Source organism: Rhinolophus sinicus, chromosome 3 (assembly GCF_057876585.1).
Source record: "Rhinolophus sinicus isolate RSI-liver-muscle chromosome 3, RSI-T2T, whole genome shotgun sequence".
NCBI classification, from domain to species: Eukaryota; Metazoa; Chordata; class Mammalia; order Chiroptera; family Rhinolophidae; genus Rhinolophus; species Rhinolophus sinicus.
In genome coordinates, this window is record NC_142503.1 from 99,380,222 (window position 1) to 99,402,260 (window position 22,039).

The 22,039-nt window shown below is 37.8% G+C and overlaps 1 protein-coding gene and 1 pseudogene across 5 annotated transcripts in view; one reads left to right on the forward strand and one right to left on the reverse strand.

The window, feature by feature from the left end:
- Window positions 1-22,039, reverse strand: part of TPST1 (tyrosylprotein sulfotransferase 1) — a 173,936-nt gene that overhangs the window by 114,940 nt on the left and 36,957 nt on the right. Inside the window, exon 3 of one of the 5 annotated variants that reach the window (XM_088796804.1) lies at window positions 16,412-21,032. The exons of the other annotated variants lie outside the window; for them this stretch is intronic. Within the exon in view, the coding sequence (XP_088652930.1) occupies window positions 20,900-21,032 (133 nt within the window). The 3' untranslated portion in view covers window positions 16,412-20,899. Of the gene's footprint in view, window positions 1-16,411; window positions 21,033-22,039 lie in introns of those variants that run through there. 5 annotated transcript variants of the gene reach the window in all.
- On the forward strand, window positions 8,727-10,151 carry LOC109438566 (zinc finger CCCH domain-containing protein 15-like; annotated as a pseudogene).

The following is a 22,039-nucleotide window of genomic DNA, read 5'->3' on the forward strand; positions in this document are numbered from 1 at the left end:
TGAACTTAAAGACAAAGCAATAAAACCATCCAGAATGAAAACAAGAAAAAAAATTTAATAAAAAGAGGACTTCCAGTTTCCAGTCCAACAAAAAGAAGGTTGGAAGTCACTGCTCCATCCTGACAACAAGGAAAAGGCTGAACAAACTGAAAAATCAAGAACTCGTCTTAGATCCACCAAGCAAGTGTGGTCACAAGGCAAACTGCCCCCAAAACTGGAGAGACAGAAAGGCTATCATAGTGAGATTCACAACTTACCAGAGCAGAAAGCCACAAGCAGAACCTCCAGGGAGAGCAGTACCAGGGCAAAAAAACCTGACCTGCAATTGACAAATTGCTGGAGGCTCAGAGGGACAACTCTATGAGTTAAAAATTCCAGGGGCAGCTCCACAATTCTCTGAGTTTTATGATCTGGAGTGCTACCAGGTTCTTACTGTGATCATTGGAGAAAATCCTCTCCTGCTTCTGTCAGGGATACGGGAAAACTAACCATTTTGAAATATGCCAGAGAATTTTGTTCTTAGCAAGGTTTGCCCTCAAAAGAAACTAATTTACAAGAGCCTAACCTATTAGGGTTTTATCAGAGTCTAACTGACCTGGAGCTGCAGGGAAATACTCAACTCCAGTCCCTTCTGGCCATCCCGTCCAACCTAAGATGAGGGGAAGAAACTGAGAGGTACTTGTTCTTAGCTGAGGGTCACAGGCTCATGAAAAGACTGAGACCTACTCATCAGACAGTAGAATGCGTCCCCTCCCCCTACACCTCAGCACCACGTTACTAATGGTGTGTTTACCAGAATTCCTTTACCCAGTACATCGCACATGTCTTTCAACAAAAAAATTCTAAGGCATACTAAAAGGCAAATAACAGTTTGAAGAGACAGAGCAAGCTCAGAACTACTCAGATGTGGCCGGGATGTTGAAATTATCTGGCCAGGAATTCAAAACAATTATAATTAATATGTTAAGGGTTCTGACGGAAAAAGACATCATGTAAGAACAGATGAATACAGTAAGCAGACAGATGAAAATCTACGAAAGACTCAGAAAGAAATACTAGAGATCAAAACCACTGTAACAGAAATGAAGAATGCCTTTGATGGGTTATTTAATACACTGGACACAGCTGAGGAAAGAATCTCTGAGCTTGAGGATATGTCGACAGAAACTACTAAAACTGAAAAACAAGAAGAAACAAGATGGAAAAAAATAAATGGAACAGAATATACAAGAAATGTGGGATAACTATAAAAGGTGTAACATACGTGTAATGGGAATGAAGGTGAAGAAAGAGACAAAAAAAAGGAACAAAAGAAATATTTGAAGGATTAATGATTGAGAATTTCCTCACATTAATGTCAGATGGTATGATAGTTAACTTTACGTGTCAACTTGACAGGGCTATGGGATGCCCAGACATCTGGTCAAACATTATTCTGGGTGTGTCTGTGAGGGCGTTTTGGGGTAGGATTAACATTTGAATCAGTAGACAAAGTAAAGCATTAGGAAGGGATGCCCTTCCTAACATAAGTGGCTATCATCCAACCAATTGAAGACCTGAACAGAACAAAAAGGCCAAGTAAGGGAATTTCTTCTGCCTTAGGGTGGAACTTACACCATCTACTCTTCTGGTTCACAAGCCTGCAGTCTCCGAATGGAAATATATCGGCACTCTCCTGGATCTCTAGATTGCCAACTGCAGATTTTGGGATTTGGGGACTTCTCGGCCTCCATAATCGCATGAGTCAATTCCTCAGAAATATTATTTCTCAATAAACTGCCATATATAGAAATATATATTATATATATGTAACGTATATATAGTATATATGTATGTATATATATATATATATATATACATTACATATACGTTATATATATACAACATATATATACACACACACACACACACACGCACACACACATTTCTGGTTCTGTTTCCATCCTACTGGTTCTGTTTCTCTGGAGAACCCTGATTAATACAGACATCAAACCATGGATCCAGGAAGCTCAGAGATGATCTGGCAAGATAAACAGGAAGGAGGGAAGGAAGGAGGGAAGGAAGGAAGGAAGGAAGGAAGGAAGGAAGGAAGGAAGGAAGGAAGGAAGGAAGGAAATATAAAAACTATACCTAGGCATATCATATTCAGAGTGCAGAAACTTAAAGATAAGTGAAAAATCTTGAATGAAGCCAGAAGAAAAAAAACCTTACCTATAGAGGAGCAAATATAAGAGTTACATCTGACTTCACTTCAGAAGACATGCAATCAAGTAGAGTGGAGTGAAATATTTAAAGTGCTGAGAAAAAAAATCACCAACCTATAATTCTATATCCTGTGAAATTATTTTTCAAAAGTGACAGGAAAACACTTTTGCAGATGAACAAACATTAAGGAAATTTGTTGCCAGTAGACCTGCCTTGTAAGAAACGTTAAAAGAAATTCTTTAGAGAGAAAGATACTGGTATAGGTCAGAAACTTAGATCTACATGAAAAAAGGAAGAGTATTAGAGAAGGAGTAAATGAAGGTAAATAAAAACTTTAATTTTTCTTATTCATAATTGATCTAACAGATAAGAGTTTGTTCAAAATAATAATAGCAATAATGTATTTAATTATATACAAGGTCAGACAATTAAGTTGGCGAACTCATCCTAGAAAAAGTGCCACATACCTCATTGCTGAATATCACTACGGTCACCCTCGAAGTACTCCCCTTGGGAAGCTATGCAGTGACGCGAGCGCCTGGTCCACCCTTCAAAGCAATTTTGGAACTCTTTTTCTGGAATGGCCATCAGAGCTGTTGTCATATTACTCTTGATGTCCTGAATGTCATCAAAATGTCTTCCTTTCAATATTTCCTTGATCTTCGGATAAAGACAGAAGTCATTGGGGGCCAGATCAGGTGAGTAGGGAGGGTGTTCCAATACAGGTTTCTGTTTACTGTCTAAAAACTCCCTCACAGACAGTGCCATGAGAGCTGGTACATTGTCATGATGCAAGAGGTATGAATTGTTGGCAAAATTCAGATCGTCTAATTTTTTCATGCAGCCTTTTCAGCACTTCCATATAGTCAACTTGGTTAACTGTTTGTCCAGTTGGTACAAATTCATAATGAATAATCCCTCTGATATCAAAAAAAGGTTAGCAACATCGGTTCAACAAGTTCATGAACTTAATTGTCAAACCTCGTATGCTTATTTATAAATGAAATGAATTACAGCAATGATACAAAGGACAGAGGAAGGAATTAGAAATATTTTGTTATTATAAGGTATTTGTACTACCCATCAAGTAGTATAGTGTTATTTGAAAGTGGATTTGAATTAGTTGTGTGTATTGCAGACTCTACAAAAACAACAAAAAGACATTTTTAGAAAAAGTATAACTGATATGCTAAATAAGAAAAAATCTAATCATATGAAATGCTGTATTAAAACCACAAATGGCAGGAAAAGAGTGGAAAACAAAAATAGCAGCAAAGAACAAAGGCAATACAAACAGTAACAAATCAAAAAATCACTTTGAACATCAATGATGTAAATACACCAATTAAAAGAAAATGATTGTGAGAGTGGATCAAAAAACAAGACCCAACTGTATGTTGTCTACAAGAAACCAGCTTTAAATATAAAGACACATATAGCTTAAAAGTAAACAGATGGCAAAAGATATATCATGTTAACCCTAATAAAAACAAACCTAGAGTAGCTATATTAATGATTAAGGAGTCTCTGCAGGAAGACATTATAGTCCTTAATGTGTACACACCAAACAACAAAGAGTCAAAGTCATAAGGCAAAAACGACAGAACTGCAAGGAGAAACAGATGAATCCACTTATAGTTGGAGACCTCAACACCCCTCTATCAGAAATGCACAGATCCAAAGGCAGAAAACGAGCAAGCACACAGCTGAAACCAACAGCATCATCAGTCGACTAGATATAATTCCCATTTATAAACCATTACACTCAGCAACAGCAGAATACACATACATCTTAAGCTCACATGGAACATATACCAAGATAGATCACATTTGGGCCATAAAAAAACAACAGATTTAAAAGAACAGAAATCATACGATGTATGTCCACAAACCACAATGGAATTAAACTAGAAATCAACAGAAAGATAGCTGGGAAAATGTCAAAATACTTGGAGATTAAACAACACATTTCTAAATAGTACAGAAAGAAGAAATCTCTGTAAATGAAAAAATCTAAAAAGAAATATCAAAAAAATTAAATATTTTAAACTAAATGAAAATGAAATTATAAAACACATGGAATCAGCAAAAGTGCTTAGAGGGAAATTTATAGCACTGAATGCACATATAAGAAAAGAAGTAGGAAAAAAAGAAATAATAATTAGAGCAGAATTCAATGAAATTGAAAAAAAGAAAATCAATAGAGAAAAAAATTCAAAAGCTAGTTTTTCAAAAAGATCAGTAAAATTGACACTATTCAGTGCTAAAAAGAAATGAACTATCAAGCCATGAAAAGACATGGGGAAACTTTAAATGCATATTACTAAGTTAAAGAATCCAATATTAAAAGGCTACAAACTGTGTGATTCCCACTACGACATTCTGGAAAAGGCAAAACTATCAAGACAGTAAAAACATCAGTGATTTCCAGGCATTAGGGAGAAGGGAAGAACAAACAGGTGAAGCACAGAGGGTTTTTAGGACAGTGAAACTATTCTCCATGACACTGTAATGGTGGACATATGACAGTGTACATTTATCAAAACTTACAGAATAAACAATATCAAGAAGAAACCCTAATGTAAACTATGGACTTTGGATGATAATGATGTGTCAATGGTTCATCACCTGTAACAAATGTACCAGTTTGGTTTTGCATTGGAACAGGCTGTGTGTGTGTGTGTGTGTGTGTGTGTGTGTGTGTGTGTGTGTCTGTGTGTGTGTGTGTGTGTGTTGGGGGCGGGGGTAGTATAGTCACACAACAGCCTAGCCACCTGTCCCCCCATGTCTTTCCTTAAGGAAAGAAGAGTCTGTGAGACTGTGCCTTTCTGGGTCTTTGTTCCATCCTTATGTTTATACCTTATGTCTCTGTCTGGTCCCCAAAAGATGGTTTACAGCCAAAGATGGGTAAGATATCTCACGGGAGATACAATCTAAGCCAGGCAGAACCGAGTGGGGACCCCAAAAGGCTGCCTTAGAAAAATATGGGAAGGGGCCTTGCCTCCCCTTACCCCTGCCTGGGAAAAGCTGTTGCCGGCTCTGCCTTTTCCCTGGCACCTGTTTGTGAGAGAAGTTACAAAAACAATAAAGATCAGTTCTCTCCACTTAGCTCAATGGAACTTACAAAATAAGAGACTTGACCCTTCTGACCCTGAGAAGGTACATACCTTCATTAGGACATTGTGGGACCTTGTGCTTCAGCTGTTGACTGACAAAGGGTGATTGAGCTAAATATTTTTCTGTTCTGATGTGTGAGCTTCAGAGACGGTATACGAAACAATGTTGCTTTCTCTTGTTTTTGCATACCTATTCAATAAAAACCCCCAGTCGGCCATATTCTGGGCTCCAGTCCTCTGAGACTGAGAGACCCCTGGCCTTCTGAGAGATTTAACTGCATTAAGTCTCTGTTTGTTTCTTTCTAAAAAACTTAACCCAAACCGCCCCTTCTCGCACCCTCACTGCCCGTGTTGCGCTGGACGCGACAGGGTAGTACGGAAACTGCCGTCAGCTAAATTTTTTACCGTCAGCTAAATTTTACTGTGAACCAAAGTCTATTTTTTTCACTAAAAAGAGTATCATTGAGATCTGGAACAATTTCAAACAGCTTCATGTTATTTGTAATTGGAGTCTCCAAAGGAGAGAAGAGATCAAATATATTTGAAGAAATCTGTACATGTTTTTCTACATTTTATAGAACTATAAAACCCACAGATCCAAAAAGTTCAACAAAATCCAAATAGAAATTACCAATTCCAGAAATAAGAACCTACAGATCACTACACATTCTACAGATATTAAAATGTTGATAGGGGAATATTATGAACAATGTTATAGACTCAACAACTAAGAAGAAATGAACAAATTCCTTAAAAGACACAAAGTTCACTGAAGAAGAAACAATTTAAATAGCCTTTTATCTTTTAAAGAAATTAAGTTATAGTTTAAAGCGTCCCATATCTGCGAAAAGAACATTTACCAAGCTAGATAAATCAAAACAGAAATCCACACCTATTCAATACAAAATATAGTAAATATGTAGCAAAAACACAGAAAACAAAAGATGAAGAGATCTTAACATGGAAAATGGCTTATAAAAAAGGGCTGACGATTAAACTGACAGATTTCTCAAGAGCAACAGCTCTAACTAGGGGACAGTGGAATATCTTCAAAGCACTACAAAAACATTACTGCCAACCCAGACTGAATAGAACAAAAATATTTCAAAAAGTAAACATTTTTCAAATGAAATTAGAAACATGAAAATGCTTACAAAATAAGAATCCTTAAGTGCATAATATACACAAATGTGAGCAGCAAAAACTGAGCAAAATCCCATCTTTCAGGCAAAAAGAATCGGGAAAAGGGACCACTAGGGCCTAAAGACTATAGGAAACATCCTCATTATTTTTCAGTTTGCTCTCACCTCTTCGCCCTAATGGTGGCACCAGTTATGCCAAAATGCATGATGACAGTACTCAGGGTTTCTCTAAAACTCTGAGAGAAACCCATCCTCTGGCCAGAATAACAAGAAAAGCAGCCTCTGGGAGCCAAGGAATGTTTAGGAAATCCAGGCAGAGAGAGAAAATATCCCATAATTTTGCATATGCATCAGCACAACTTCTAGCTCACACCTGGGGTAGACTGAAGGAAGCACAGCAAAGGCTTTGAGAATTAAACTATAAAATAAATTTCCACCAAAGCTCCATGTTTATAGATGGATGGTGTGTGGACGAGAAAAAAACCAAAGCAGCATAGCAAAGTCTGAAAACTGAACTGATCCTGGAAACACTGTTCACAGAAGGTGCGACAAACTTGTGGTTTAAAACCTAATCAGCTTAATTGCCTACCAAAACAAACAAACAAAATCATCATTCTCCAGAGGATTCCAGGACTTAGAGACTCAAAACAGAATTCCCAAAACCAAGAAAATGTGAACCAAGCTTGAGAAAAAGACAATCAAAAGATGCACAGAATGGGAGGAGACACTTTCCAAGTAATTTGTAAGGCTAGCATAACTATGTAACAAAATCAGACATAGATTGCAACAAAAATGAAAATAACAGGTCAGCATCACTAATGAAATAGATAAAAAAATCATAAACCAAAAGTTAGCATATCAAATCCAGCACAAATCAGTTGGAGCTTTTCCCAGATATTCGAGACTAAATCAACATTTGAAAATCTATTAATGTAACTATATTAGTGTTGGGACGGTTTTTTCCTACAGCCCCCTCTAAGAGCTTCATCCCTTATCGGAGCTGCCTCCCTCCATCCCCTTATCAGAGATGTCTCCCGAGGGCACTATGGTTAGAGGCCTCCCTGTCAAAACAATGTTGAGCGATCACATCTACTAGGGACGGACCTCCCCAGCACCCTGGCCAGATTTCCCCCTAACCCGGAGGCCTAACCCTATAAAACAAAGCGCCTGACCCCAGTTAGTGCTCAGTTCTTTGGGAACAATCCCCCTGATCTTTGCGTGCTGCTTGAGTCTCTCGGTCCTCGTCATTCTTCCGCAACATTAGTAGCTTAAAGGAGAAAAAACATCATACAACTACTTCAGTTAGATAAAAATTTAACCTGTGTGGTGGGCTGTTTCTAAAATGGCTCCCAACAGTTCAGTCATACAGTCCTCTGAACAAATTATGGGTGTGCCTCACTGGTCCTCAGTTGTACAGCAAGGCCTCTAGGAAGCTTAAGCACGTTGTCCTTTAGCCATCACAGCATGAGTACAAAGCAAAGAAGTGTTTACCTCAAAGAGAATTACAGGTATAACTATTATCCAATGGAATGAAACCCAATGACATTTAGAGAAAATTTTTGAGAAAAGTTTATCAGCAGCAACTGGACTTGGACTTAAAAGAGACAGAAATAGTGCACAATGAAAAGACCATTGGATTCCCAAAATTCTCCTGGCACGATAAAACCGCATAGCTGCAAAATATGTGTTATATTTCATGAAAAAAGGAGGATCATTCAAAAGCCCAGAGGGCACAGCTAAAATTCCTGGACAACAATTCCTAGAATTATTCTTATTTGATTGAGACCTGATCAAATGTCCAACATTTTCCCAGATGGATTTCAGAACTGACATGGGCCAGTGAAGCCTCTGTGCTTCCTTTTCCCATTTTAAACAGGAATGTCTATTACCCTATGCCTGTCTCATTGTATATTGAGCTATGGGGGTGGTAGAAACCACCTGTATCTTTAAGTGTCACAGATACTCAGGTTGAGAGCAATTATATTCAAGGACCTATATATAAGGAACTATACCCAGAAGGCTCATCCACAATTAATCCTGATTTAGATAGTGAGATACTGGACTTTAATCTTGTAAAGGGATGACAGGGGGCCTGGGGAGGGAAGAAATGTATTTTGCATATGCAAGGGAAATGAGTCGTTGGCAGCCTGGACAGACCATGCAGCCCGCAGCGGGTCCTTGTCCTCCTCCTGCCTCCTGCCTCCGGGCCACAGGCCCTGCGGGTGTCCTGCTACGCTTCAGGCCGGTGCCACCTGTTTCCACAATGCCCCCCAAAAAACAGGCTCAGGCTGGGGGAAGCAAAAAGGTGGACCAAGAAAAGGAGATGTATTGAAGACAAGACTTTTGGTCTAGAGACTAAGAAAGAAGCAAAGCAACATAAGTTTATCAAGGCTGTCCCTCATCAAGTTAAATCTGGTCAACAACATCCAGGTCAGGTAGCACAAAGTGAAGCTGAAAAGAAATTTAAGAAAGATGACAAGAAGAAAGTCTCCCAAGAGCTAAATGAGGTGTCAAACCTGTAGTTGACACTCAAAAAGTAAATAAAGGTGCAGATCCCAAATCTGGTACATGCGTTCTTCAAGCAAGGACAGTGCACAGAGGGGGTAAGTGTAGGTTCTCTCATGACCTGACTACAGAGAAAATGTGAAAAGCGAAGTGTTCACATTGATGCAAAAGACGAAGAACTTGAAAAAGATACTATGGATAACAGAGAGGAGAAAAAACTGGAAGAAGTAGTGAACAGACTTTGTAAGCACTTCTGTGAAGCTACTGAAAACAACAAACATGGCTGGTTTGGGGTGTGTCCCAGAGGGGTGATACTTGCATGTATCATTATGCACTTCTTCCTGGAATTGTGTTGAAAAAAGATAAAAAGAGGAAGAAGATGAAATCTCATTAGAAAATCTAAGAGAGCATTCTGTCCTAGGTCCAAATGTTACCAAAATTACTCTAGACTCTTCTTGCATGGAAGAAAAGGGTAAGACAAGAAAAGATTGATAAACTCAAGCAAGATATGGAAAGAAGGAAAGCAGACTTCAAAGCAGGGAAAGCAGTAGTGACCGGTGGTCCTGAAGTGTTTGAGTTTTGTCCTGACTGGCTCATGATGAGGAGGAAGCAGACAACACCTGTCACACCCAGGAAATGGGGGTGATGATTCAGTGAATGTAAATGACATTGATTTAAGCTGCACATCCCAAGAGATGTAGAAGAGACAGGTATTACTGTGGCCAATCTTGAAAGACTCAGCACATATACTTCAGAAAAGGATGAAAACAAATTACCATGTTGCCCTGAAAATAAGACCTAGCCAGACAATCAGCTCTAATGCGTCTTTTGGAGCAAAAATTAATATAAGATCCGGTCTTATTTTACTATAAGACCGGGTCTTATATCATCCAATATAAGACCGAGTATTGTATTGATTTTTGCTCCAAAAGATGCATTAGAGCTGATTGTCTGGCTAGGTCTTATTCACAGGGAAACAGAGTAAGTGAGGCTTCTACAGGTGGGGCTGAAAATGGTGACAGAAGTGATTTAGAAGAGGACAATGAACAAAGGGGAGGGACAGGAAAACTGAGCCATCAATGCTGTTCCCGGTGATGAAAACCTTTTTACTGGGGAAGATTTGGATGAACTAGGAGAATGCAACACATCTGATTTAGAAAAACACCACCAAACAAGTCAATGAAAAAATTAAGCTGGCTCAGCATAAGTTGAAACTGACAACATTTTTTTTTTCCTCCTAGAATTCTTCAACAGGATGTTTATTTCCCATGCTGATATTCTGGAGGGCTCACTCTCCTTCAAAAAAGGAATATTCCCCTATGTTTTGTCTTCTGACTTTGGCTGTATCTCATAGTAAGTTCAGAGCAGTTCATGATAAATTGAAAATACCATGGTCATTGCAGAAAATGGCTGATTGGTGTAACTGTCCACTCAAGTAGGAAGTGTGACTGCTTTCCCAGCTTTTGATTTTCATTGGGCATATATTATTATAAGGACAACATAAATTTAAATGTAAAATACCCTTTATTTAATTCAGTTTTTAATAAGTAATTTTATTTCTTTTGTATTTATATGTTTAAATGACAGCCTAAAATACGAGCGCTGTACTTCATAAAGGAAACGGCATATGCAGATTCAATATGTACAGACGGACATTTAAAATGAAACTTCTTTAATCCAACAGGATCAGCTACAATGCCATTAAACTTTTTCCTCTTCTTTTTTTTCTTTTGCCAATAAAGTTGTAAATAAAGACCTTCATACATGTCGTGCGCGGAGGCCTGCTCGCCACACCATTTTTCAGGCGGGGCGGCCTGCAGGGTCTCTGCTCCCGCTCCCCACACAAGAACGCAGGATATGGTGAGGCCAAAAAGGAACACCCACGGAGCCATAGGTAGGGGAGTCATACCACTATGGTTTCACTGGAGGCTGGGCCCACCCGACGCGCAACCTGCCGTCCGCCTTTTCGCCAAACTACCGACCGACGACTCTCCTCCACTCTCTCGACTCTGTTCCTCTCTCTCAGCTCTCCTCTTCCGCTCTCCTCTTCCGCTCTCCTCTTCCGCTCTCTTCGGCTCTGCTCGGCTCTGCTCGGCTCCTCGGCAATCCTCGGCAATCCTTCGTAGCCACAGCAGTTATACCAGCGGCCAATCGGCCAACCGGCCACAGCCGATGGCCAATCAGCCACAGCCAACGGCCAATCAGCCACAGCCGACGGCCATCCACCACCCGAGCCAGCACCCTTCCACGTGAGGCCAAGAGCCTGTAAACTACTCTCTGGGGCTCTGTCCCCACAATACATTAAAATCCAAAAAAAAAAAAAAAATACATAAAATGGTACCTGATGATTCCCAACTCCTGGTAGTCCTTTGTGTAAGGTCCTCCCTGTGATTGTAGCTGAACCTAGGAACTTGCTTCTAATGAATATGGCTAAAGTGATAGGATGTGACTTTCAAGATTAGGTTACAAAAGATGTGACGTCATCTTGCTCACTTTCTCTGGCTCTTCTCAAAGAGCTCGTTTGCTCTGATGAAGTCAGCTGCCATATTGTGAGTAGCCACACAGAGAAAACTTCATGGCAAGGAAGTGAGGTCCTCCACCTGAAACCCATAGAAACTAAATACTGCTCCAAACTACATGAACTGGGAAACTATCCCTTACCATGAAGCCTTGATTGCAGCCTTGTGAGGTTCTAAGCCAAAAGACTCAGCTAAGCCATGCCCTTCCTGACCCACAGAAACTATGACGGATAAATGTATGCTGTGTTAATTCACTTCATTTTGAGGAGATTCTGGGTTGGACATATCTACATGCTGGAAGGATGGAACACCCCAGTTCACGGGGCCAGAAGCTCCTGCCCTTGGGCCCCTTCCGGACCCCGCCCTGTGTACTTCTCCATCTGGCTCTTCATCTGTACCCTTTATAAAAATGGCTCCAGATTTTCTTTCTTAAACACAACCTTTTAAATGACAAATAAACCAAGACTCAAATCAATGAAGTGACTTGTCTAGGTTCGCACTTCTTGTAAGTGGCACAGCTGGGATTCTATCTCAGAAACCAAAATCTTAACCATTACTGAATATGTCTTCACAGGAACGAATAACATAAAATAAAGTACTTTATTAGGGAAAAGAAGCTTTAAGCAGATTTCAATCACAAGTTTTTCGTAAACGCCTGATGTCTAGTTTAATGAAATAAATGATTCATTTATTTAAAAAAAAAAAAAGATGGATGATATATTTTGGATTTGCTTTAAAATAATTCAGAAGTAGGAGGAAGGAGAGAGTTAAATGAAAAAAATGTTTGCCTACATTGATAATTGTACGTGGTCATACATGGGGGTTTTATATATCATTATACATTTATATCTGAAATTTTTCATAATAAAAACAAACTTATTTTAAGGTTTTTCAACCTTGACACTACTGACATTTTGGGCTAGATAAATTCTTTGTTGTGGGGTTGTCCTGTGCATTGTAGAATGTTTAGCAGCATCCCTGGCTTCTATCCATTAGACATTAGTAGTGCCACCACCCCACCATTGTGACAACCAAAAATATTTCCAGACATTGCCAAATGTCCTCCAGGGAGCAACACGGCCCCCACTGAGAACCACTGCTTTAAAACAAGATTGCTTGTTATTATTAGAAGTCCTAGCCTAGGCAATAAACACAATACATCAGGAAAACTTCAAGATATAAATATACAAAAGTCATTTGCATTTCTATACAAGAGCAATTAAACAAAATTTAACACACACACATTGCTTATATTAACAAAAAAGAAGGTACTTAATAAATTAATCAAAAGAAATACAAGTCTTTTATGAAGAACATTATAAAATATCATAAAAACATGCTGAACGCCAAAATAAATGGAGAAGCATACTGTGTTATGAATAGGAAGGCTAAGACCATAATGTGAGCTATCCTCAAAATTATCTACAGAATCAGTGTAAACTTAAGCATGATTTATATGGAGGAACAAAGAGCTAAAAATCGCCAAGACATTCCTAGAGAACACCAAAGGACGGGGCATGCCCCATTAGATATTAAGACTTTTGTAAAACTATAGTAATTAAAATAGAGTGGAAATGAAGACAGAGATCTCACTAGCAGAATAATGCAATATGAAAATTTAATATTTAACTAACTGGTTAAATAACTGGCCATACGACAAAGTCATTTTACTAGGGAAAAAACAACTATTCCATAAATAGTTCTGAGAAACTGGTCTTCCATATGGAAAAAATTGAAAATGGATCTGCACCTCACCTAAAAAAATAAATTCCATACTGATTAATAAATTCCTGATTGATTAATGTAAAAGGAAAAATGATTAAATTTTAGAAAAAATATGGGAGACTATTTTTAAGATAAGAATTTCTTTACAAAACACAAAAAGTTCAAACCATACACTGTAATAGACAGTTATCATTTATATCCCTCACACAGTGACAACCCCCTCCCCCCATCCACTACCCCTCTGACATCGCACACAGCCATTACATTTCCACTGTCTCTACTCCTAATGCTGTATTCCACTTCTTGCAACTACATATACATATATTTTATGTGTGTGTGTATGTGTGTGTGTGTGTGTGTGTGTGTATGTATATATATATATATAATTGTAGTTGACATTCATTATTGTTCAGCTTCAGGTCAGGTGTACAGTGCAGTGATCAGGCATCTAATCATCCCTGAGGTGGTCTCCCTAATGAGACAAGTGTCCATCGGATACCCTACAAAATCTTTACAACATTATTGATTACATTCCCCAAATTGACTTTCGTATTGTTTTGTGCACCTGAAACTAAAAAAAAAAGATTTTCTCCATAAATATGAAAAAAAATACAACAGCATATATAATTGCTTCAAAGAAAATGAAATACTTAAGCATAAGTCTAACAAAATGTGTACAGAATCTGTACACTAAAAATCATAAAATGCTAACTACAAAAATGAAAGAAACCCTAAATATTTGGAAAGATATGCCATGTTCGTGGCTTGGAAGTCTCAAAATTGTAAAGATGTGTCTCCCCAAATTGATCTATAGGTTTAATGCAATTCCTATCAAAATATCAGCAAGGTGTTTTACAGACATAGACAAACTTATTCAAAAGTTTATGAGGACAGGGAAAGGCCTTACAATAGCCAAAACAATTTTTAAAATGAAGAATAAAGTGGAATGAATCACTAAAAAAAAAAAAGTTCATAAAATAAAAGAAGATTGATAAATGCAACAAGTTTAAAATTTACATTCGTCAAAAGATAGTATAAAGTAAGTTAAAAGACGAGCTAAGGAGAGAAACAATTATAACATATGTATCAGATAAAGGTTATCAAAAAGAAAAAGACAAACCTTACTGTCATGCAGGGTGTCATGCGGGGTCTCTGGTCCCGCTCCCCACATAAGAAGGCAGGATATGGTGAGGACAAAAAGGAACACCCACGGAGCCATACATAGGGGAGTTATACCACTATAGTCTCACTGGCAGCCGGGTGAGACACAATGCAGTAGGATCCACGAGATCCGCAGTCCGCCATTCACTTCTCTGTCTGCCAACCAACCAACCAATCAACGCACTCCCGGCAATTACATCAGTAGCCAATTGGCTAACCGGCTGACGGCCAACCAATCACAGTCAATGGTCATTCACCATCCGTAGCCAGCACCTCCCCACGCGAGGCCGAGAGCCTGGAAACTGCTCTCTGGGACTCTGTCCCCACACTTACCAATCAGAAAAATGGGCAAAAGTCATGACCAAGCATTTCACAGAAGAGAACCACAAATGGCCAATGAAAATAGAAGGTGCTCAAACTCATTAATCAGAAAACTACAAATTAAAATCATGAGTTACCATTTACTCTTACCCGATTGGAACTATTTTAAAGCCAGGCTGAACTATATAGTCAAGTAAGAAGGTTATAAAATGCAGAATTGTTAATTCTGTACACTAAGTGATCCCAATTTTATTATTTAAGTATTTGATGTGGATGTACATTTAAGTTTAAAAATACATGCATATGTGTAACTGGAAAATAAACACAAAATATTAACAGTGGGGGGGAAAAAGCCAGACTGATGAGGATATGAATCCTTGGGAATGTTTATACTAATGGTGGCAGTGTAAACTACTGCAAACTCTTTGGAAAACAATTTGGCATTACCTAGTGAAGCTGAATATGCATATCCCCCATGAAGACAGAGAGGACCATGAAATCTGGATAGGCACCAGCTATAATACCTAGGATGTGCTTGCTTTTTCTTTCAAAGCAGTTAACCAATTTTATACGTTTTTCTACTTACAGATCAAATTTGCTCTATGCTTTACCTTAGAAAAACACTTCCCAACAGGCTTACATTTTTAAATCTTTTAAACAAAAATTTTTTTCACACTAAAAGGATCTTCTAAGTTTTTGTGAAGTTGACATAAGTGAAGACATTTTAAAACGGGGCCAGACCAGTCATTCCTGGGGAACTGCCTGGAACATCTAACTCCCTGAACCTCTGTAATGTTTGAACAGGTCAAGATAACCCTAGGACAGGGCCCAAACAATACTGTCTTCCCAACAACTGTTTGTAAAGCTGGCGGGAAAGCAGACCTCCTGACCACACGGACTGGTGATTCTGGACATTCTTTAGCATCAGCAACCAGTCGTGTATAGCTAGAGTAACTTAGCTTGCGAGCACCAACAGAAATTTCTTTATTTGTGTAATTCTCATCCTTTTTCTCATAAAACCCCTTGCCTTCAACCTGAAATCAGGACAGTTTGGGTCTGCCTCAATCTGTGCCTCTGGATTGCAATCCTCCAGTCTCAAATAAATGCTTGTTGCCTTTCACTTTGGCTTTTTAGGTTAACATTTTATACCTTAAAAGGCCAAACTTTTTTGTGTTTTTAAAAATCATTATAATCCCAACCTCTTAAATTTTTTATCATTTCTGTAAATGTTAGAGGATGTTATAACCAATTTTTTTCTTTTGAAAACAAAACAGAAGTTTTGCAGTTCTGTGAGTTTCAGTTTTGTTAAATCCAAGCAAAATTGAAAAATGTTGCCTCAATCAGAGCCACTTCTAAGTACTTTGGGTACCAAGGTTCCTTATGAGAATCTATTTGAAAGGAGTGTCCCACTAATTAGATAGGTTTGAAGCTAATGGTGTACAGGATAAAATTCAAGGTCTTTAGTGTAAAATATAAGACCTCCCAAATCCTGGCCTGCCATCACCTCTCTTGTCTTATTTCCGACGGCTTCCCGGCTGACTGGAAATGAACTCTAGCAACACCAAACTGCCTATATAGTTCCTCATTAATGCCACAATGCTTCTCATCTTTATAAATCTATCCATACTGTAACTTCAAAATGATTGCAGCCTGGTTTTGTTTTATTTTACTTTATGTTTAAGAACTATATTAGGCTATGAAAAACAAATGTCACATTCTGGGCCCAAATGGCACTGAGCTTGGGTGACTTCAACGACACAGTGGGAGGGGAGTGTCCACAGTCAGGCAGAACAGGGCACAGTGGTTCCCAAGGACCCTTTGTGCCGCTATGTTGTGACAGGAGTCATGCCACATGAAGTCCTCCATTCCTCCTCTTCTCTTTGGACACTTGTAGGCCTAGAGTTAGACACAGACTGCTCCCAGGAGGACTACCTTGATGGTTCATTTGGCTAAAGAAGGGAAAAACATTCTGGACAGTCAAGGAAGAACTACAGCACTCCAACCATGGGTCACCCAAGGAGTACAATATCCTACAAGTCCCAACTCAATGCTCTTCCCTTTATCTGTTGATTTTCTCATCTTTTAGGGAAAAAGCTCTCAGCAGGAGTGGGAGAAGGAGCATTTCCCACGGGCGGTGGGGAGGATTTGGCAAAGTCTGGAAACATTTTCGGTTGTCACAATGTGGACTGGGGTTATTACTAGCATCTACTGAGTTACGCCAGGGATGTGCTAACCATCCCACAATGTACAAGACGACCCCCACATGGATTATCTGGCCTCCAATGAAAACAGTGCCAAGGTTGACAGGTGCAGCTTTAGTTCTCAGTTTGGTACCACAGCGTGCAGGAAGGCCTTCCTGAGCACCCCAGAGAGAGTTCGGTAACTCTTCTTGGTTTCCCGTAGTTCTTAGCATTGTATTATACAGTCATACTTCACTCAACGACGAGGGTAAGTTATTAGGTGATTTCGTCATTGTGGGAACATGATGGAGTACATATCCACAAACCTAGATGGTACAGCCTACTACACACCTAGGCTGTATGGTATAGCCTATTGCTTGTGGGCTACAGGGCTGTACAACATGGTACTGTACTTACTACTGAAGGCAACTGTATAACAATAGTACGTATTTGTGTACCTAAACATGTCTAAACAGAAAAGGTACAATAAAAATACAGTATAAAAGATAAAAAATGGTACAGCTGTACAGGGCATGACCATGAATGGAGCTTGCAGGACTGAGTCAGTGAGTAAGTGGTGAGTGAGTGTGAAGGCCAAGGACATAACTGTACACGACTGTAGACGTTATAAACACTGCACACTTAGGTTGCACTAAATTTACAAAACAATATATTTTTAAATTAAAGTTTATTGGGGTGACACTTGTTAGTAAAGTTACATAGATTTCACATGTACAATTCTGTATTACATCATCTATATATCACATTGTGTGTTTACTGCCCAGTTAGTTCTCTTTGCATCACCATAATTTGATCCCCTTTACACTCATATACTACCCCGCACCCCCTTACCCTCTGGTAACCACTAAACTATTGTCTGTGTCTATCAGTTTTTGTTTCTTCATTTGTCTGCCTTTTTCTTTTGTTGTTTTCAGTTTTATATACCACATATCAGTGAAATAATATAATTCTCGACTTTTTCTGACTTATTTCACTCAGCATAATAATCTCAAGATCCATCCATGTTGTCGCAAATGGTAGTATTTCAATTTTTCTTATGGCAGGATACTATCAAATAGAACAGTATACCACGTCTTCATCCAATCATCAATCAAACGACACTTTGGTTCTTTCTATGTCTTGGCCACCGTAAATAATGCTGCAATGAACATTGGAACACATGTATCTTTACAGATAAATGTTTTCAGATTTTGGTGTAGATACTCAGGAGACGGATTACTGGGACATATGGTAATTCTATTCTTAATTTTTGGAGGAACCTCCACACTGCCTTCCATAGCGGCTGCACTAATCTGCATTCCCACCAACAGTGTATGAGGGTTCCTTTTTCTCCACAGCCTCTCCAACACTTGTTAATATTTGTGTTGTTGATGACAGCCATTCTAACTGGTGCGAGGTAATATCTCATTGTGGTTTTTATTTGCACTTCTCTGATGATTAGTGATGTTGAACATTTTTTCACATGTCTATTGGCCATTTGTATGTCTTCTTTGAAGAAATGTCTATTCAGGTCCTCTGCCTGTTTTTTAATTGGATTGCTTTTTTCTTGCTGTTGAGTTGTATGAGTTCTTTATGTATTTTGGATATTACCCCCCTTATCAGAGGTGTTGTTTACAAAAATCTTCTCCCATTCAGTTGGTAGCCTCTTTGTTTTGTGGATGGTTTCTTTTGCTGTGCAGAAGCTTTTAAGTTTCATATAGTCCCATTCATTTATTTTAGCTTTTACATCCTTTGCCTTTGGGGTCAAATTCATAAAATGCTCTTTGAACCCAAGGTCCATAAGTTTAGCACCTATGTTTTCTTCTATGCATTTTTTTGTTTCAGGACTTATGTTTAGGTCTTTAATCCATTTTGAGTTAATTTTGGTACGCGATGACGGATAGCAGTCTAGTTTCATTCTTTTGCACGAGGCTTTCCAATTCTCCCAGCACCATTTATTGAAGAGGCTGTCTTTTCTGCATTGTATGGTTTTGGCTTCTTTGTCAAAAATTATCTGTCCATATTTATGTGGTTTCATTTCTGGGTTCTCAATTCTATTCCATTGGTCTCCGTGTCTGTTTTCTGCCAATACCATGCTGTTTTGATTATTGTTGCCCTGTAGTACAAGCTAAAGTCAGGAGTGTGATACATTCAGCATCACACTTTTTTCTTAGGATTGCATTGGCTATTTGGGGTCTTTTGTGGTTCCATACAAATCTGGTGATTTTTTTGTTCTATTTCTTTAAAAAATGTCATTGGTATTTTGATGGGGATTACACTAAATCTGTATATTGCTTTGGGTAATATGGCCATTTTAACTATGTTGATTCTTCCAATCCATGAACACAGAAAGTCTTTCCATTTCTTTGTGTCTTCTTCAATTTCTTCTAAAAATGTCTTATAGTTTTCAGCATATGGTCTTTCACATCTTTGGTTAAGTTTATTCCTAGGTATTTTATTCTTTTTGTTGCAATTGCAAAAGGAATTGTTTTTTTGTTTTTTCTGAGATTTCATTGTTAGTATATAGTAATGCAATGAACTTTTCACGTTGATTTTGTAGTTGGCAAATTTACAGTATTCATTCATTGTTTCTAATAGCTTTTTGGTGGAGCCTTTAGGGTTTTCTATATATAGCAACATGTCATCTACAAATAGTGACAATTTAACTTCTTCATTTCCAATTTGGATGCCTTTGATTTCTTTCTCTTGCCTGATTGCTCTGGCTAGGACGTCCAATACTATGTTGAAAATTAGAGGTGATAGGTGACAGCCCTGTAGTTTTCCTGATCATAGAGCAAAGGGCTTCAGTTTTTCACCGTTAATTCTAACAGTAGCTTAGGGTTTGTCATATATGACTTTTATTACGTTCAGGTATTTTCCTTCTATACCTATGTTATTAAGTGTTTTAATCACAAATAGATATTGTATCTTGTCAAACACTTTTTCTGCATCAATTGGTATAATCATGTGATTTTTTTTCCTTTATTTTATTTATGTGATGTATTACATTGACAGATTTGCATATGTTGGACCATCCTTGTGCCCCTGAGATGAACCCCACTTGGCCGTGATGAATAATCTTTTTAATGCATTGTTGCATTCGATTTGTTAGAATTTTGTTTAGGATTTTTGCATCTGTATTCATCAGAGATATTGGTCTGTAGTTTTCTTTTTTTGTGTTATCCTTACCAGGTTTTGTTATCAGAGTAATGTTGGCCTCATAAAATGAGTTAGGAAGTATTGCTTCTTCATCAATTTTTTGGAAGAGCTTGAGTAAGACAGGTAATTAGATCTTCTTTGAATGTTTGGTAGAATTCACTAGTGAAGCCATCTGGTCCTGGATTTTTGCTTGGGAAGGTATCGGATGATTCAATTTCCTTACTAGTGATTATCGATTTAGATTTTCCAATTTTTCATGATTCAGCCTAGGAAGGCTATATGTTTCTAAGAACTTGTCCATTTCTTCTAGGTTATTGAATTTGGTGGCATATAATCCTTCATACTATTCTTGGATGATCCTTTGTATTTCTGTGGCATCCATGGTCACTTCCCCCCTCTTTCATTTCTGATTTTGTTTGTATCTTTTTTCTCTTTTTACCTTAGTGAGTCTACCCAAGGATTTGTAAATTTTATTAACCCTTTCAAAGAACCAGCTCTTTGTTGCGTTAATTTTTTTCTACTGTCTTTTTGTTCTCTATTTCATTTAGTTCTGCTCTCATTTTTATTATTTCCTTCCTTCTGCTGACTTTGGGTTTCATTTGTTCTTCTTTTTCTAGTTCTTTAAGGTGTGATGTGAAGTTATTTATGTGGGAGTTTTCTTGTTTCTTGAGATAGGCCTGTAATGATATAAATTTCCCTCTTAAAACTGCCTTCGCTGCATCCCAAAAATTTTGGTAGGATATATTTTCGTTGTCATTTGTTTCTATGTATCTTTTGATCTCTCTTCTTATTTCTTCTTTGACCCGGTCATTCTTTAAAAGTATGTTGTTTAATCTCCATGTATTTGTGTTTTTTCCTGCTTTCTTTTAGCAGTTGATATCCAATTTCAAAGGCTTGTGATCAGAGAATATGCTTGGTATGATTTCAATCTTCTTAAATTTGCTGAGGCTAGTTTTATGTCCCAACATATAGTCTATCCTTGAGAATGTTCCATGTACACTAGAAAAGAATGTATAGTCTGATGTTCTAGGATAAAATGCTCTATAAATGTAAATTATGTCCATTTCATCTAATGTATCATGTAGGGCTGCTATTTCATTATATACTTTGTTTGGATGATCTATCCATAGCTGTCAATGATGTATTTAGGTAAAAATGTAATATTTATAAAATTCTTCTGGGATATAAGAGCTCAGGTAATCCTAATTTGCATACTAATTTTACATGCTGTAGAAGTGATCATAATTTGCCTGAATATAGCCTGTGTTTGTCATAATTTGCTCATAATATTCTTATTCTTAAATTTCAGAAAATTTTCAAGTGGATATCTGTTATCTTTCTCTGCTAATCCTGTAAGATATTATAAAAATTTTTAATTGCCAAACTAAATTTCCTTTTGAAAACTAAAAAGAAATTTAATCTTCTAATTGTAATAAATAACTATTCTTTGTACCTCCTCAAAAGTATCTCCATTTCCAAAAGCTCTTTTGCATGACTTTCACCTATTTATTTAATCTTTCTTTGCTATGGATCTGATTTCTAGTTTTTTCTTTGCTTTACTTATTAGAAGCTTTAGAGTGCCAGTTATCATGCTCTTATTCTCTTGTACTTACCACTGCTATATTTTTCATTCTAACCATTTGTGCTTAATAGTTGTATATTAAGTTGTATACCCTTTCTGCTCTAAGGGTAGATAACTCTTTTCTGAATTATAGTTATGATTCTTGTACTTGTTCTGTTTAAGCGTTACCATTATATTGTTTTTCCTGGCTTTGTTCTTTTGACTAGTAAACTTGTTTACTGATCCTAGGTCTCATTTTTATTTCACTCATTCTTGAGTGTACCTTGGTGGCTTTTTTTTTGTTATTATTATTGATGATTTTTATTTGTTCCACGTAATTTTATAGTATCTTAATGTGTTTAATAGCAGAAACAACTATGTACACGCTAGTAACTTTGGGAATGTTCCCAGATGCAGATAACAAAAATTGCACAATCCGTGAGAA